This window comes from Poecilia reticulata, linkage group LG11, assembly GCF_000633615.1.
Source record: "Poecilia reticulata strain Guanapo linkage group LG11, Guppy_female_1.0+MT, whole genome shotgun sequence".
Lineage (NCBI taxonomy): Eukaryota > Metazoa > Chordata > Actinopteri > Cyprinodontiformes > Poeciliidae > Poecilia > Poecilia reticulata.
Window position 1 is genome coordinate 18,503,413 of NC_024341.1, and position 15,060 is coordinate 18,518,472.

The following is a 15,060-nucleotide window of genomic DNA, read 5'->3' on the forward strand; positions in this document are numbered from 1 at the left end:
GTTTATTTAACGTTCACTACAGTTAAAAAATAAGCAAAAATAATTTAATATAAAAATATATACTTTGCTTTCTATTTATTTTTTGACGTATTATAGTACATTTAGTACATGAAATGACATCAGACTAATGTAGTGCTTTACAAAGGATTCTCAATAACGTTTAAAATATGATTGTATTTTTATCTCTTAGTTGTATGATATTATTCTGTTTTCTGCGCTACAGTATTCTGTTGTATGATGTTTTAATGTTTTCTGAATAGGTAGTTGTCAAGAATGAGAATTTGTTCTAAACCCGGTTCAAGGTTAAATAAATAAAAAATAAACTTTAATTTCAGACAAAAATGAATAGTAAATATAAGAACACCATAAGCAGTTTTCAAATGATTGATGAACGTTTATTAAGGGAAAACATCCAAAGCAAACAGTTTTCCTCCCTCAGTAACACAGTCCACACTTTAGAGTGTTTCTACCACAACCTGGTAGCATTTAGTTGCATTCACTGGTTGAAAACAAGACAGGATTTTTCTGATCACCGGTCCGGGTGATGAGGCTCAAAATAGGCCCAGAGTAGCTTTTAATTTCCAACAACATATAAAAAAACGTTAACATATAATCAACATATTACACGTCCTGTAACGGCTTTAAATGTCAGTTTTTGGTTAAACCAGGTTCAGAGGAACATTGTGCTGAATTCATGAAGAATCCATCAGCATCAAGTCTTTAAAAAAAAAAGAAACAGAGACCGCATGCCAAGAAATGAAAAACAAACACATTCAACAGCTTCTCTTATAAAAAAAACCCTTCATAATATCATCTACAGAGTAAAAGATGGAGAAACAAGAAGCAAAAGCTGCATCACAGATTAAGATCAATGCTCAGTATTTTGATTACCTAGAAAAGAAAAAATATTTAAGTAGAAATTAATATCTAGTCAGTTTTTAATTTGTTTCAGCTTCTACACTGTAAAAGCACAGAAATTAGATCAAAATACTTGAAATTAGACCAAGTATTTTGGTCTAATTTCTAGTGAAAATGTTTTAATACACATGAAATATGACAAAACTAATTTATAAGCAACTTTTCAGCAAGATATAAGAGCTTAAGTTGATAGCTACTTAATATTAATGACAACGTACAAATTACACTGGTAAATTATTTCACTTCTAACATGGACAATGTCTTGTCTTAAGTGAAATAATAACTACGTTTTCATGAAATGAAGGAATTATTTACTAAAAACACATTCCTTTATTTTGAGGAAAAATTATTTGTAAGTTAGTTTTGTCTTATTTCAAATGTGCTAAGATATTTTCACTAGAAATTAGACCAAAAATACTTGGTGAGATTTAGTTTTTACAGTGTAGGTATAATAATTAGCACCAGAGGTCCAATTTATCCAATCTCAGCCTCAAACTTAAGGCGATTATAATTAGGAGAGATGAACAAAATCACCAAACCATAACATTTGACTAAATGAAACAGAAATATTTACATCTTGTCTGAAATGGTAAAAAAAAATGCATCAACTGTGGGACAAAATGTCAAACAGAAGATTAATAAAATCAGTTTCATGCTTGCAGCTTCTACTGGAAGCTCTTGATGCTCCAAACTGGTTTTACATCAAAGTAAAGAAACTGGACAAACCAGAGAACAGTTTTACTTTCACACCAGATCCTGCAGAGTGATAAATGACCCTGGTTTAGTTTTTCCATCCAACAACTATATTTCCATCATATAGTCAAACTACATTGAGATGCTTTGACTGTATGAACCTCATATATTATCTAGAGTTTTAACAGATATCTTCATATCTTCTCTGGGTTAATTTAACCCTCCACCAATTTGTAGTTCCGTATAGCTTATAATTTGGCAGAATAAATGCACGTAAATCGATTCTTATCAGTTTATTTTGACTTTCCAATCAAATATTTTCATGAATAGCAAAGATAAAATCTTTAGAAAATGTTTAACTTCTCTAATTTCTGCATCCTCCATTTCTTTATTCTCTCGACCTTGTTTGAGACACTTTATTGTTATGGTGAAAGTAAAGTAACAGTTACAGGAACGCCGAGATACTAACGCTAAGCTCAAATTAATTATGTAAATTATTAAACTGACAGTGAAATGGGGACTGCTGCTTTGCTTTTTGAATTATTTTTCCACTTCTGGGTCTGATCATCAATTTATTCCATGTTTACACTTAAAAATCTGATTCAATAGATTATTGATTATTATTTAGCAGCTCAGTTTCTTCACCGAATTGGAAAAACTCCTTAGTGTTTAGTGTAGGATTTAAATTTTTGCTACAGCTCTTCGTTGTGTGCAGAGCCAAAAAGACTGACTTAAACGTCATTTTAAAAAATTATACCAATTCCAATTTTCATATTTTTTCACTTTTGTTTTTAAACAAAATTACAAATAACTTTTAAAATCGTCCTTTTTATCTCTTTTAGGGGATAATCTGTTAATTCCTCCATTTCCTGCTGGGCTCAAACGTGCAAGCTGTTTTTAAGAATCTACAAGAATCTGCTCTTATATGTTTGTAGTAAGAAAAAGAAATGACTGTTTATGTCCGGATCAAGAGATGAGACCACAAAGAAATCCAGAAGTCTGTTTTCAGAAGAAGCATAGAAGACAGCAAGTTGGATGCTGATTGAATTATTTGGGTTTGAAAGATAAAAGTCTTTTGGAAAACCTGGATTTTTTTCCATCAATCCACTCCGGGAGTTTCCATAGTTCAGAGTGATGTCAGCATGCCCAGGGCGGCCATCTTGTTTCATTTATTTGGACTTTGGAGTGTTAGGCTAAGATTGGTTTTTGAATCACGAGAATAAAGTAGTATTTTATGAGAACTCCAACATGAAAAATAACAAAAAAATTAAAATGAGGAATGTTGAGCATCTAGTGAAATTATACTTTAGTGTAGGTTTTACAGATAATATTTAATAGTAATACCAATTTTTTTTTTTTTTTATCAGTTGCAGGACTTTGAAATGATGAGCCAACAACTCAGTCCATTACAAAAAGGAACCACATGGACTGAACTGATCACAACAGATTTTGATAACTTTATCAAAGCTTTTTTCTTATTAAAACAATTTTTTTCTCTTAATATTCAGATGTTTTGTCTGGTAAAACTGCACTTTCTTGTAACTAAGCTAAAATCCTCACAGCCTGGCCCTAAATCCCCCTCGTAAAACTCACAGAAGGGATAATCAAAGAAAAGGCCACTTTTTGAAAATGTTTTCTGTCATTTGTAATTTGGTTTTTAGAGCAAAACAGAGAGAAAAAAAAGTTGATTAAAATTTGAAATCAGATCGGATATGATCATAGAAGAGATTTCATTTTTAAGCTGCATCGCTCAGCCCTGGGCTTAGTTTCTGATCTACAGCTGGAAGGGTCCGGAGAAGAAGTTGTCCATTCTCTGGTCCTCGCTGACGCCCACCATCCCACCGGCTTCATGAACCTTGAGGTGACCGTTGAGCGAGCGCCTGGCCTGGAAGCTCTTCCCGCAGACCCTGCACTCGTACGGCTTCTCCCCGGTGTGGACCAGGATGTGCCTCTTCAGGTCCACGTCCTGCATGAAGCCCTTCCCGCACACCTGGCACAGGAAGCGCCTCTCCTTGTTGTGGAAGCGGATGTGCGTGTCCAGGCTGTTCTTCTGGGTGAAGCCCTTCCCGCAGATGCTGCAGGAGAAAGCGCGCTCGCCCGTGTGGATCTTCAGGTGCATCTTCAGGTTGCCGATCTGGTTGAAGGCCTTGTCGCAGAAGCTGCAGCTGAAGGGTTTCTCCCCGGTGTGAATCCTCAGGTGCATCAGCAGCGCCGATCGGCCGGGGAAGGATTTCCCGCAGGTTTCGCAGGTCCTGGCGGCGACCCGGTGGAAGCGCAGGTGAGCGTTGAGGCTGTCGATGGAGTCGCACAGATTCCCACAAACGCCGCAGCAGCAGTTGGGCTCCTGCGCGTGAGACCCAGCATGCCTGACTAGCAGGATCTTCCGGTCGAAAGCTTCCCCACACACCTTGCAGTTGGTCAGCACAGATGTGCGGCTTTTATTCGCTTTAGGGACGCTGTCCTCGTGATTGGTCGCCACGTGTTTCCGCAGGTCCTTCCGCTTGCTGAACTCCTGACTGCAGACGCTGCAGGAGAGGATGAGCGCGTTGTTGTGCTCCTCCGTGTGGCGCTCCAGTGACGTCATGTGGCAGAAGGCGCGAGGGCACTCTTTACATTTGAATGGTTTCTCCGCCGCGTGAACCAGCATGTGAGACATCAGGTTGCTTTTCTGCCGGAACAATCTGCCGCATTCGGGGCATTCATGCGGCTTCTCCCCGGTGTGGATGCGGAAGTGCAGCTCCTGCGCCCTGATGGAGGTGAACGTCTTCTCGCAGACGGAGCACTTTTTGGTGTTCTGCTGGTGAGCCTGCAGGTGAGCCATCAGGCCATCAGCAGAGTCTGAAAGCTCGCCGCAGAAGCCGCAGCGCCGGTCCGGATTGCTGCCGCAGACCCGCAGCGCGTGCTGCAGCAGGAAGCCTTTCCCCGGACAGAGGCGTCCGCAGACATGGCAGTTGAAACGCTCTGTAGGAGGAGTGCGTTTTCGCTTTTTCACAATGACTAAAGGTTCAAGACCAAGAAGTTCTCTCTTCTTTTTGCCCAAAGATCCGAGAGGTCGTCCTCGTTTCTTCTTCCCAGCAGATACGAGAGGAGGACTTCCTTCCATTTTCTCGATGGATCTGAAAGGCCGACCTCTCTTCTTTTTTCTTTTGCCCTCTGACCTGAGAGACTGACTCTCCGTCCAGTCGTCGTCGTCGTCGGTGCACGTAGAGGCCGCCAGGTGGTAGGATTCAGAGGAGGAGCGTGGCGACGACGGGCAGGAAGCATCGCTGACGTTCTCAGAATCGAGCGGATTCAGGTCCGTTGAGTCGAACTGGGCTGGCAGGCCGGAGTCGTCCAGGGTCACTATCTTCAGAAGGCCTGGAAACAAAAGTTGCATGTTTAGACTGAAGTTGTGTTTAGACTGAAGAGATTAACAGACTTAAAAAAGACACAGCTCTAAAAACTTGTGAGTGTTTATCTGACCTTTTCTAGAATCCAAATGTTTCATAAATTCTCCCCAAAAAGACTTTATTTCAAGTAGGGGTGGGTAATATGCACTTAAAGTTTTATCACAACATTTTGACACACTATTGCGATGTCAATAAATGTGAAAATAACTATTTTCTGCATCTTTTTTCAAGTAAGTATGACTGTATCTGTGTGTCACAGCATTCTTAACAAGTTACATCAATAAAAAAAAATATTCAACTAAATTCATGCTAGGAATCGGTCAAAAGTTTGGGTTGTTAAAAATGTGCTTTGTTATATTGTATTTGTAAAAATATGACAGTGTGCGCTCTTAGCAGCAAGCTATCTTTGACGGGTTTTTTTTTCCGGTTACCATGTCAACAAGAACTTAGGCAGTTAGGAGAAAGTAAACGGCTCGTAAATACTTTTTTGGTAGTAGGATAGCGTATTAATGCCATCGTAGACAGAAAAAAAAGGAGAAATACATTTCTGACAAAAAAGAAAAACTCAAAAATTATGAGATTAATTTCAGAAATTCTCTATTAAAAATAGGTAAATTTTTAAGCTCCAAAAGTCGAAAATGCGTTGAAAAAAATTCTGAAATGTTGAGCTAATCTCAGAAATGTTCTTTAAAAAACAAACAAACAAACAAACAAACGTATGAATTTCCGATTCTCAGGGTACTGTATTAGTTTCAGTAGTTTTATATTTAAAAAAAGGACATTGGGGAAAAAAATATCTTCTTAAAACCTATTTATTTGTATATTTCGGTATGTAAAATACCAGAATTTGCACACAATTTTATATTTTTGGCTGTTTGATGACAAATTTTAAACTATTAAATCAGATGCGTTGATTATTCAGTACTCAACTGACCTTTTTGAGTAAAGTTTTTTAATTCTGGAGTAACTTCTTAGACAGCGATTTTGTACTTTCACTTGAGTGAAAATATGTTGAATAAGTGCCAGTATTAGTTGAGAACATTCGTTTGGTACTAATTTCTATTTCAGGCGTCTTTATCGCACCTGTGTCTTCAGCTTCCTCTTCACTCTGATCTGCAGGGCTTTTATTGTGAAGTTGACCGGAACTGGACGAGTAAGCGCTGGCCGCAGCGGCTCCTGCGGCTTTAAAAGCCTCCGTTTGCTCCGATCGTTGCAGTCTGATTTCAGGTTTCAGCAGAGCATCCAGCTGCTTTCTCTGGAGGCATATCTCCTGCTCGGACTGCCGCAGTCTCTCCTCGTACTCCGCTAAAGTTTCCTTGAACAGTCCGAAGATTTCCTCCGCGGTAGCTGTTAGCCGCGCGGTTATCACTGCTCTCTGTGTCCGGAGTTTAACCGCTTTCTCCCCGTTTTCCAGCTGCTGTAGGACGTCCTCAGCGGCGGCGCTGATCCGCTGATGCACCGACATCCGCAGCAGCTGAATTGCGCTCATTCTGCCGCAGATTAGGCTCCCAAAGCCGCTAAAACACGAAAGAGGATGGGAGCATGTAAACACAATTTTTTTTAGGAAATCTGTGGAAAACGCTTCCGTTTAGTGAACGCGAGGCATAAAGAGGAAACAGCGACCTCTGCTGGTCAGGAGGAATATGTAAATAGCTGTTTTTATATTGGAAAAAACGTTTTATAAGCAACAAAATGAGAGATGTCTCCTTTGAACTCTTACTCTAAATTTATCCTAATTAATACACAATGAAATATAATAAACAAACAATACCCCCCAACTTTAAGTGATTTAGTCTGGAAATGTATCACAAGAAAATGTTGGAAAGAATGTAATGCATTTATAATTGGTATTGTTGACAAATTTCTGGTTTTCAGGGAAATATTGCACATCCAGGCAGAATACTGGCAATTATTCTTATTATATTTGGCAAGTTTCATATTCACCAATGTAAATTTCATAATTTCCACCCTTTTTGGCATTTTTGGTTAAGGTATTCAATATTTATCCACTATTTCCAAAGGTACAAACAAAAAAGCTGTAAATACACATTAATGTATTGTTTACAGTTTTATATGTATTTAAAAATGCAATGTAATATGTAACAACACGGTTCATTTAAAATAAGTGTTTGCGTTTGTCTATAAAGTAAATAAACACGAAAACGCAAAGCTTACATTTACTGTTATGGTGTAACAGCGACCCCTGCTGGATCGGTAGTGTCTGCTTTTGTCTCTATGTTTCAGAGATCGATCTGATTCCCCAGTTATTTACGTTTTTCTTCATCGTGATTCGACTCCCCATTTCTATTAACCATTGGTTGCAAGAAAATACCAACGTAAAGCCAATAATTACATCCATCCATCCTCTTACACCCTTGTCCCTCAGTGGGGTCGGGAGGGTTGCTGGTGCCCATCTCCAGCTGACGTTCCGGGCGAGAGGCGGGTCACCTTGGACAGGTCGCCAGTCTGTCGCAGGGCAACACAGAGACACACAGGACAAACAATCATGCACACACACACACACCTAGGGACAATTTAGACAGACCAATTAACCTATTAACCACAGTCCAAAAAATTAGTCATGATTTTGGACTGTGGAAGGAAGCCGGAGTACCCGGAGAAAGCCCACACTTGCACAGGGAGAACATGCAAACTCCATGCAGAAACCCGGACTGGGAATTGAACCCAGAACCTTCTTGCTGCAAGGCAACAGCTCTACCAACTGCGCCACTGTGCAGCCCGCCAATAATTACAACTGCCATCAAAATTTGACCAAACCGTTTTTATTTATTTTTAAATTTCACACAGTTTTAGCAGAAGTAACTCAAGATAAAAGACAATCCAGCATCACCACATCATTATACAACTTCAAATTAAAGTTCTGCAAAATAAAAGTTTTCACTTAAATTCAAACAAAAAGAGAAAAATACATTGAAGTTGCAGAAAAATAAAAACACAAAAAGCTACTCAGTCAAAACAATGAGGGGAAAACACAAAAACAATTTTAATGCATTAAACTATGTCAAAAGTTTAAATTGTGATTACAGCAATGAAACGTTTATAAGTGAACAATAGTCACGTTTTTGATCCTCATTATTTTTCAAAACAAAAAAATACTGGAGAGAAAAAAAGAATCAAGTTTAAATTATTTTACAAGGTTCCTGTACAATAATAAACAATTCAGGAGATTTTTATCAGCTGGAGAAAATATTTTTCCTTGATCTTTTCATCGCTGATTGTTTTGGTTTGAGGCCCAAACTGTTGAAAGAAACTGATAAAAAAAAACAAAAAAAAAACTCAAATTTATGTCCAGGAAATAATTAATTTTGAAATATGAAATTTGTAGAAAACATTCTCCTTAAAGCACAACAAGGATTAAATTTGATTAAAACAGATAAAAATACATTTTTAAAATTAGTTTGCATCATATTTTGTAAGAGAAACAGTTATTTTTGGATATTTTTAGGAATGGAGACGAGTAATAATAACTGTTAATTAAGATACAATAATAAACAATGTAATTCAAAAATTAATCACTACAAATGAGATCTAAAGTTTTCTCTGTATTTTGAAAATTGCTTTCAGGATTTAATTTTTAGTGTTTTGATGTCAACAAAATTAGTAGCAATAATTATTCTGTCAGCTTTAATAAAACTTTCAATTAATTTATAAATAACTCCAGTCATCCGCTAATAGTTACTTAATATTATAGGAATAGTGTAGTTATTTTACTGGTTTTCTGTTCAAAATGTTCTGATATTTTCTGCCCTATTTCTGGAAAAATTACAATAAAAAAATGTTTATTATGAAAGTAAAGATGACACAAGTCGACTCTTCGCTTTTTCTGAAAATCTACAAATCCAGTTAAATCCTCCAAGTTCAGGACGGAGTTAATTGTACAAATTAAACCCAAATGTGAAAGATTTACAGCAGATCACCTGAAAGTAAAATCTTTGAATAAAGTCAGCATTAAAAATCTGTAGGATATCTAAATAACTTCAGGAAGATGAGAAAAGGAATGTTTTTAAAGTTTTTTTCTAAATAGTTTGTAAATCTTTAAAAGCAGATTTAAATGATCTGAAACCACTATGACAGTCCTAGTTTGGTCTGAAACGATTGAATTAAACTATGGAATTAATTAGTCTGTTTTGAAACGGGGATTACATGCAGAAAGGATTCAGTTCAGCTGTTATAAATGTGTTTTTACTCAGAGTTTCTGCTTTCGGAGTGAAGCTGACCTTTACAGAAAGCATCGGAAACAGGAAGCTTTGCCTCTTAATGTCAGAGTAAACTTCCTGTTTTGTCCCATTTTTCCTATATCAGACAGGAAGGAGCCGAGTCGTTTATGTACAAACAGCAGCAGATCACAGCTGAGTGAACTGAGGTTGGACCTCCGCCTCCTGCTGCTTCATGTGTGACATCACAGCCGGGTCCTTGGCGGCCTGCTCCCCCGCGTGGACCTTCATGTGCGACTCCAGCGAGCGCTTCTCCTGGTAGCTCTTTCCGCAGGCGTGGCAGCTGAAGGGTTTCTCGCCGGTGTGCGTCAGCATGTGCCTCTTCAGGTCGATCTTCTGCACGAAGCCCTTCCTGCACACCTGGCAGACGAACGCCTTGTCCTTCTTGTGGAAGCGCTCGTGCGTCTCCAGCGAGATTTTCTGGCGGAAGGTTTTCCCGCAGAGGCTGCAGATAAACGGCTTCTCGCCCGTGTGGATCCTCATGTGGGAGTCCAGGTTGCCGATCTGCCTGAAGGTTTTGCCGCAGACCTTGCAGGGGAACGGCTTCTCCCCCGTGTGGATCCTCTTGTGCACGTCCAGATGTTGGCTCATGGTGAACGTCTTATCGCAGGTTTCGCAGGTGTAAATCCGGGGCTTCCCGCCGGTGTGGCTCTTGATGTGCCGCTTGAGGACGGTGCTTTCGATGAAAGTCTTCCCACAAAACTCGCAGATGTACGGCCTCTCGCCGGCGTGCAGCTTCAGGTGTCTCTCCAGGGAGCTCTTCCTGGGGAAGTCCTTGCAGCAGTCTTTACACCTGAAAGGTTTTTGCCCGGAGTGCGTCCTCATGTGGATCTCCATGTCCCTGAAATTGTCTCCGCAGATGTCGCAGGCTTTGTTCATTTCTCTGTGACTTTGGATGTGGAGCTGCAGGCTCTCAGATGACTCGGCCCGCTCTCCACAGACGCCACACAGGAGGTCGGGGTGATTTAAATGCGTCTCTGTGTGTCGCAGTAAGTTCCCTTTATTGTGGAAAGCGTTCCCGCAGACCTTACAGAAGTGAGAAGGAGTCAGACTCGGCTTTCTGCGTTTGCTCCTGTCGGTCGGCTGGTTGTGGCTCTGGGTGTGTCTCCTGAGGTCAGAGGTCGTTAGGAAGTCTGCTCCACAGACTTTGCAGGTGAACGCCGTCTGTTCACCGTCGCTCTTTATGTCTTGCTCTGGTGAAACACTGTGGACGAAGTCTTCAGAGAGCTTTTCTTCCACGTGGGTTTGCAGGTGAGTCATCATGTTGCCCTTCTGGCTGAAGCCTTTGCCGCAGTGGCGGCAGCTGAACGGTTTCTCACCGGTGTGCAGCCGCATGTGCGTCTCCTTAGCTCGGATCGAGGGGAACTTTTTGCCGCAGAAGTCGCAGGTCCTGCAGCTGTCGCGATGCATCTGAAGATGTCGTTTCAGGTCGGCGCTGGACTCCAAACGTTCCCCACACACACCGCACCGACTCTCCACTTCCTTGCCGTGTTTCTCCACGTGTTTGATCAAAAAGCCTTTCGTGTCGAAGGATTTCCCACAAACTTTGCAGCTGGGAGATGTTTCATCTGCTGCAACCGTATCATCCTCTTCCTCCTCAGCTGCCGTGTCATCGTCTGGAAAAGCCGCTTGCTGGTCGAGTCTGGAAGTGGAACCAGATGGTCTTTGGAAAGGCTGACTCCTAACACCAACAGACACACACAGTTCTGCAAAGACAATAAACAACAAATTCATTTGCTGCTGATAATACAAACTGCAACTGACAATAATAAAAACACAAAACCTTACCTAGCATGTAGGTTCAGTTTCTATTGTAAATATCTTAGAACTCTTGAAATAAGACAAAAGTAACTCACAGGTGACTTTTCAGAAAGATATACAAGCTTGTTTTAAAAATAAATCATCAAAATTGATGAAATAGTTTTAGTTCTACTGTCAGACTGTTTCACTTATAACTTGGGAAACATGAAATTATCATGTAACACACAAATGAAACACACTGATGTTTGTGATTATAAATGGGACAAAAATGTGAAAACTTTAAAACATATTAATACTTGTGCTTTATTAGTGTCAGGTGACTGATTTTCCGCTTTTTTGCACAAAAACACAATATTATGATCACATAATAAGCAGTAAGAAAACATGATTAAACCAACAAAAACTTATGAACTTAGGGTAAATACAAAACTAAAGCTAAAAACAATATTAGAAAAACTGGTATGTTGGAGATAACTAACCCTAAACAATATAATTAAATCGTTTTCTGTATTTCTACGTATGCTACTGTCTTACATGTTTTTGTAATGACAATAAATGATATTATTATTATTATTATTATTATTATTATTATTATTATTATTATTATCTGCTTGTTTATTACACCTATATTGCCCCCATCCAGGGTTACAACCTTAAATCGATCTATTAATATTTTGCATATCGCTGAAAGCTCCACTTATAGAAGGTGGATCATGTTTTTAGGAGTTTAATATGGTTTTTCTGGTTGTAATTTACTACAGGTGAGCTCACGGACCTTTAGACTGCTCTCTGCGGCCTCCTCTCCGCCTCTCTCCCGGCTCCAGAGTCCCTCTTTCGGCCGCTCTGCTCGCTTCGAACGTGGTGAGGATGGAGTCCACGGCCGCTGCGATCCGCTTCATCAGCAGCGCCCGCAGCTCCTCCAGCTCCGCCTGGCCGCTCTCCTCCAGCAGGCCGAGGACCCCCGAGGCTACCGCCGCCAGCTGCTGCTCCACACAGGCCCTCAGGCTGCCGCTCTCTGGCCGCTTTTTGGACATTTTAAAGAGGTTTTTAAACACAACAAAAGGGCGAAATGTAAACAGAACGAAGAACTTCCGGCGCGGGCGTGACGTCATCTAGAGGGCGACAAGGAAACAGTTCAACCGACTGATGAGTTGGCTGTTCATCTGCCGAAATAGTACGTTATTATGCAAGTTTAGCGATGCATTGTAATATTTTATCTTTTAATTTACTCGCTTGTCTAAATACGGTTTTTATTTTTTGGTTGTTACTTGAGTTCAAACACGAAGCTGAAGTTGGTTTCCGGTTCGGGAAATGTCTAAAGGGCGATTCCAGCTAATTTTTCACTACCTTCAAGATATTTAATCAATTCTAGTTTAAAAAAACTACCAAACATTGACACTTCAACCCTGGACTAGATTATTTTTCAACTAATAGCAGAATATTTAAAACCATGTTTGTGATTTGTGAAACTTTCAATTTCATCCCTTTTTTGTGTGTGGATCACATTAGAACTACTCTAATTCCAAAGCCACAACACCTAGACTCTTCAAACCTGGACTGGATTATTCTGCTCTAATAGCAGAATATATAAAACGATGTATGGAATTTGTGAAACTTCCCTAAAGTTCAGATTACTATTCACACCCGTTCCATGCACTTTTTTTTTTCAAATTTAAATTAAATTCTAATTCAAAACCACTTTATTAATCCCAAAGGGAAACTAAATATTGATGTAACTCATTAATTCTTCAAAAAGTTATTGTAGATGGTGATGGCTGTTGGAAGGGAAGCTCTTCTGTAGCGGTCTGTGTTGCACTGAATCTGAAAATGCCTCTGACTGAAGACACTCTGCCTTCCCAAGATGGTCTCGTGATAGTGGGTTTGCTGAAGCAGGTGTATGATGGCATCATCAACTCCAACTCCACTGCAAGAAGCAAACTGCAGAGGGTCTTGATATCCTTGTCTGCTTATTCAGGTGGGCCGACAGGAGTCTCTCCATGACCTTCATGTTGTGCCGTGTCAGGGCTACAGGTCTGTAGTCGCTGATGACTGATGGGTAATATTCTGCTGTTAGAGCAGAATAATCCAGTCCAGGTTTGAAGTGTCCAAGTTTTATAGTTTTTTAATTAGAGTAGATTAAATATACTGAAGGTGGTGAAACATTAGGTGGAATCGCCCTTTAGACATTTCCCAAATCAGAAGCTGGAATCAGAAACCAATTTCATCTTCGTAGTTCAAAACCTGAACCAAATTTCCTTAGGAAAATGTTGAGTTTTGTTTTTATTTAATCATGTGAACAGCGACATACAGTTAAAAACATAACCTTACTTTTCTTAATACTTAAGAATATCCTCTGGTAAATTCGGCATATTATTTAAAAAGGTTGTTTCTAGTAAGCACTGGGAGAAGGCAGACAAACTCTCACAGATTATCTGGCACAACATTGTGACAGCTTCAAAAAGTATCTAAAATATATTTTTAATAAATACTGACATTAAGTATGACATTAGAGCTTTGTGGATCTTTCTGTGTTTTAGATCTTAAAGCGTCAGCTGGGAACAGAACCCTCCTTGGCGTAGCGATGTCTCAGCAGCAGCAGCAGAAGAAGAAGAAGAAGAAGACAGGCATTCCTGATCGGTGGCTGGACTACCGTCCCGTCGGATCGAGGATACCAGGAACCAGGTTCATTCCTTTCAAGGTTCCTTTAAAAGCCGCCCTGAACTGCCAACTTCCCGCCTCCCAGTCCTTTGATCTATGGGACCTGCTGGACTCGGTGCGACGGCAGAACCAGGAGCTCGGTCTGATCATCGACCTTACCTTTACGACCAGGTACTACTCAGTGTCAGACATCCCGCAGTGCTGCGCCTACATCAAGATCCCCACCGAGGGTCACCGCGTTCCAAACGACGGAGCCATCCTGAGCTTCAAGCGCGCGGTGAGGCACTTCCTGAGTCAGAACCAGGACAACAGCAGGCTAATCGGAGTCCACTGCACCCACGGGCTGAACCGCACCGGCTACCTGATCTGCAGGTACCTGATCGATGTGGATGGGTTGGATGCCGCCGCGGCTCTGCAGCTCTTCAACTCCAGCAGAGGTCACCACATCGAGAGGAAGAACTACATCCAAGACCTCCAGCGCGCCACCAAGAGGAGCAACAGAGGCATCGATGAGCCGGAGAGAAACCCGATCATGGGGCTCGCCGGGGGGAAAAAACCTGCGAAGCTCATAAAGCACAAGGAGAAGGTGGAGAGCAACACCACGGCACAGCATGTCAAAGCTTCTGGTGATGAGTCAGTAGAAAATCAGCAGCCCAAAGACAAACAGCAGAGTCAGAAACAAACCAAACACAGAGCCCGACGTCGCTACAAGACCAGGGACAAGAAGTCTGCTCATGGGTCAGCGCAGGGTCACGACCCCGCCTCCTGAACCGAGGCGCCACAGCCGAGGTCACGCTAATCAGCTTAGACTGAAACAAACTTTAGCTTCTTTTACAGTTTCTGAGCAATTGTTTGTTTCCTGCATCAGAAACACAAAAATTAATTTAAAAGCTAATAAGCGATTCCCGCAGATAAAACCGAACATAACTCTCTGATTCTGGAGCGTTTAGATCGGATGATTACCGTATTTTCCAGACTACAGAGCGCACCTCACTGTAAGCCGCATCTACAAAGCTTTTTAAAAAAACTGGAAAAGTACAAATATAAGCCGCTGGTATCTCCGCCGCTGTCGGTTCTTCACAAGGAAGCAGCAGAGGGAGCGTCCTGAATAAACCTGCTATTAAGGACGCATCCCTCCGTCTCCAACACCGAACCATGGATCCGTTCACGCCGAGTTTACGTGCAGCGGCTCTATGTACTGCCAGATCGACGGCCTTCAACTTAAAGCTGCATCATATGAGCTTCTACGTGTTTCCATGATGAGGGGGTTTGAGTTTGACAACATTTCTCTGTCCTGCCTGCTGCTAGCATGTGCTTGTTCTAAATGAAAATTAGCGCTTTCCAATTTTGACTTCAAATGATTCCTGCTAAAGCGCCCCCTGGTGGTTGAACAGAAATACACAGAA

The 15,060-nt window shown here is 40.9% G+C and overlaps 3 protein-coding genes across 4 annotated transcripts; 1 reads left to right on the forward strand and 2 right to left on the reverse strand.

Annotated features, from left to right (window-relative positions):
- Positions 1-3,322: 3,322 nt before the first annotated feature.
- On the reverse strand, positions 3,323-6,680 carry LOC108166696 (zinc finger protein 879-like). The gene is made up of 2 exons (XM_017307404.1): positions 6,084-6,680; positions 3,323-4,968 (listed from the first exon to the last, which is right to left on the reverse strand). The coding sequence occupies exons 1-2, from the start codon at positions 6,487-6,489 to the stop codon at positions 3,386-3,388; spliced, it is 1,989 nt and encodes a 662-aa protein (XP_017162893.1). The 5' UTR covers positions 6,490-6,680; the 3' UTR covers positions 3,323-3,385.
- A 1,081-nt stretch (positions 6,681-7,761) lies between these two features.
- On the reverse strand, positions 7,762-12,127 carry LOC108166697 (gastrula zinc finger protein XlCGF57.1-like). Its single transcript, XM_017307405.1, has 2 exons — positions 11,772-12,127; positions 7,762-10,941 (listed from the first exon to the last, which is right to left on the reverse strand). Exons 1-2 carry the CDS (start codon positions 12,106-12,108, stop codon positions 9,365-9,367), a joined length of 1,914 nt encoding a protein of 637 aa, XP_017162894.1. The 5' UTR covers positions 12,109-12,127; the 3' UTR covers positions 7,762-9,364.
- Positions 12,091-15,025, forward strand: LOC103472567 (RNA/RNP complex-1-interacting phosphatase-like). Of its 2 annotated transcripts, none has more exons than XM_008422282.2 (2): positions 12,091-12,170; positions 13,534-15,025. In XM_008422282.2, exons 1-2 carry the CDS (start codon positions 12,143-12,145, stop codon positions 14,421-14,423), a joined length of 918 nt encoding a protein of 305 aa, XP_008420504.1. In that variant the 5' UTR covers positions 12,091-12,142; the 3' UTR covers positions 14,424-15,025. The 2 variants fall into 2 exon arrangements, with proteins under 2 accessions (XP_008420504.1, XP_008420503.1); XM_008422281.2 differs by lacking the exon at positions 12,091-12,170 and adding an exon at positions 12,208-12,971.
- Positions 15,026-15,060: the final 35 nt, after the last annotated feature.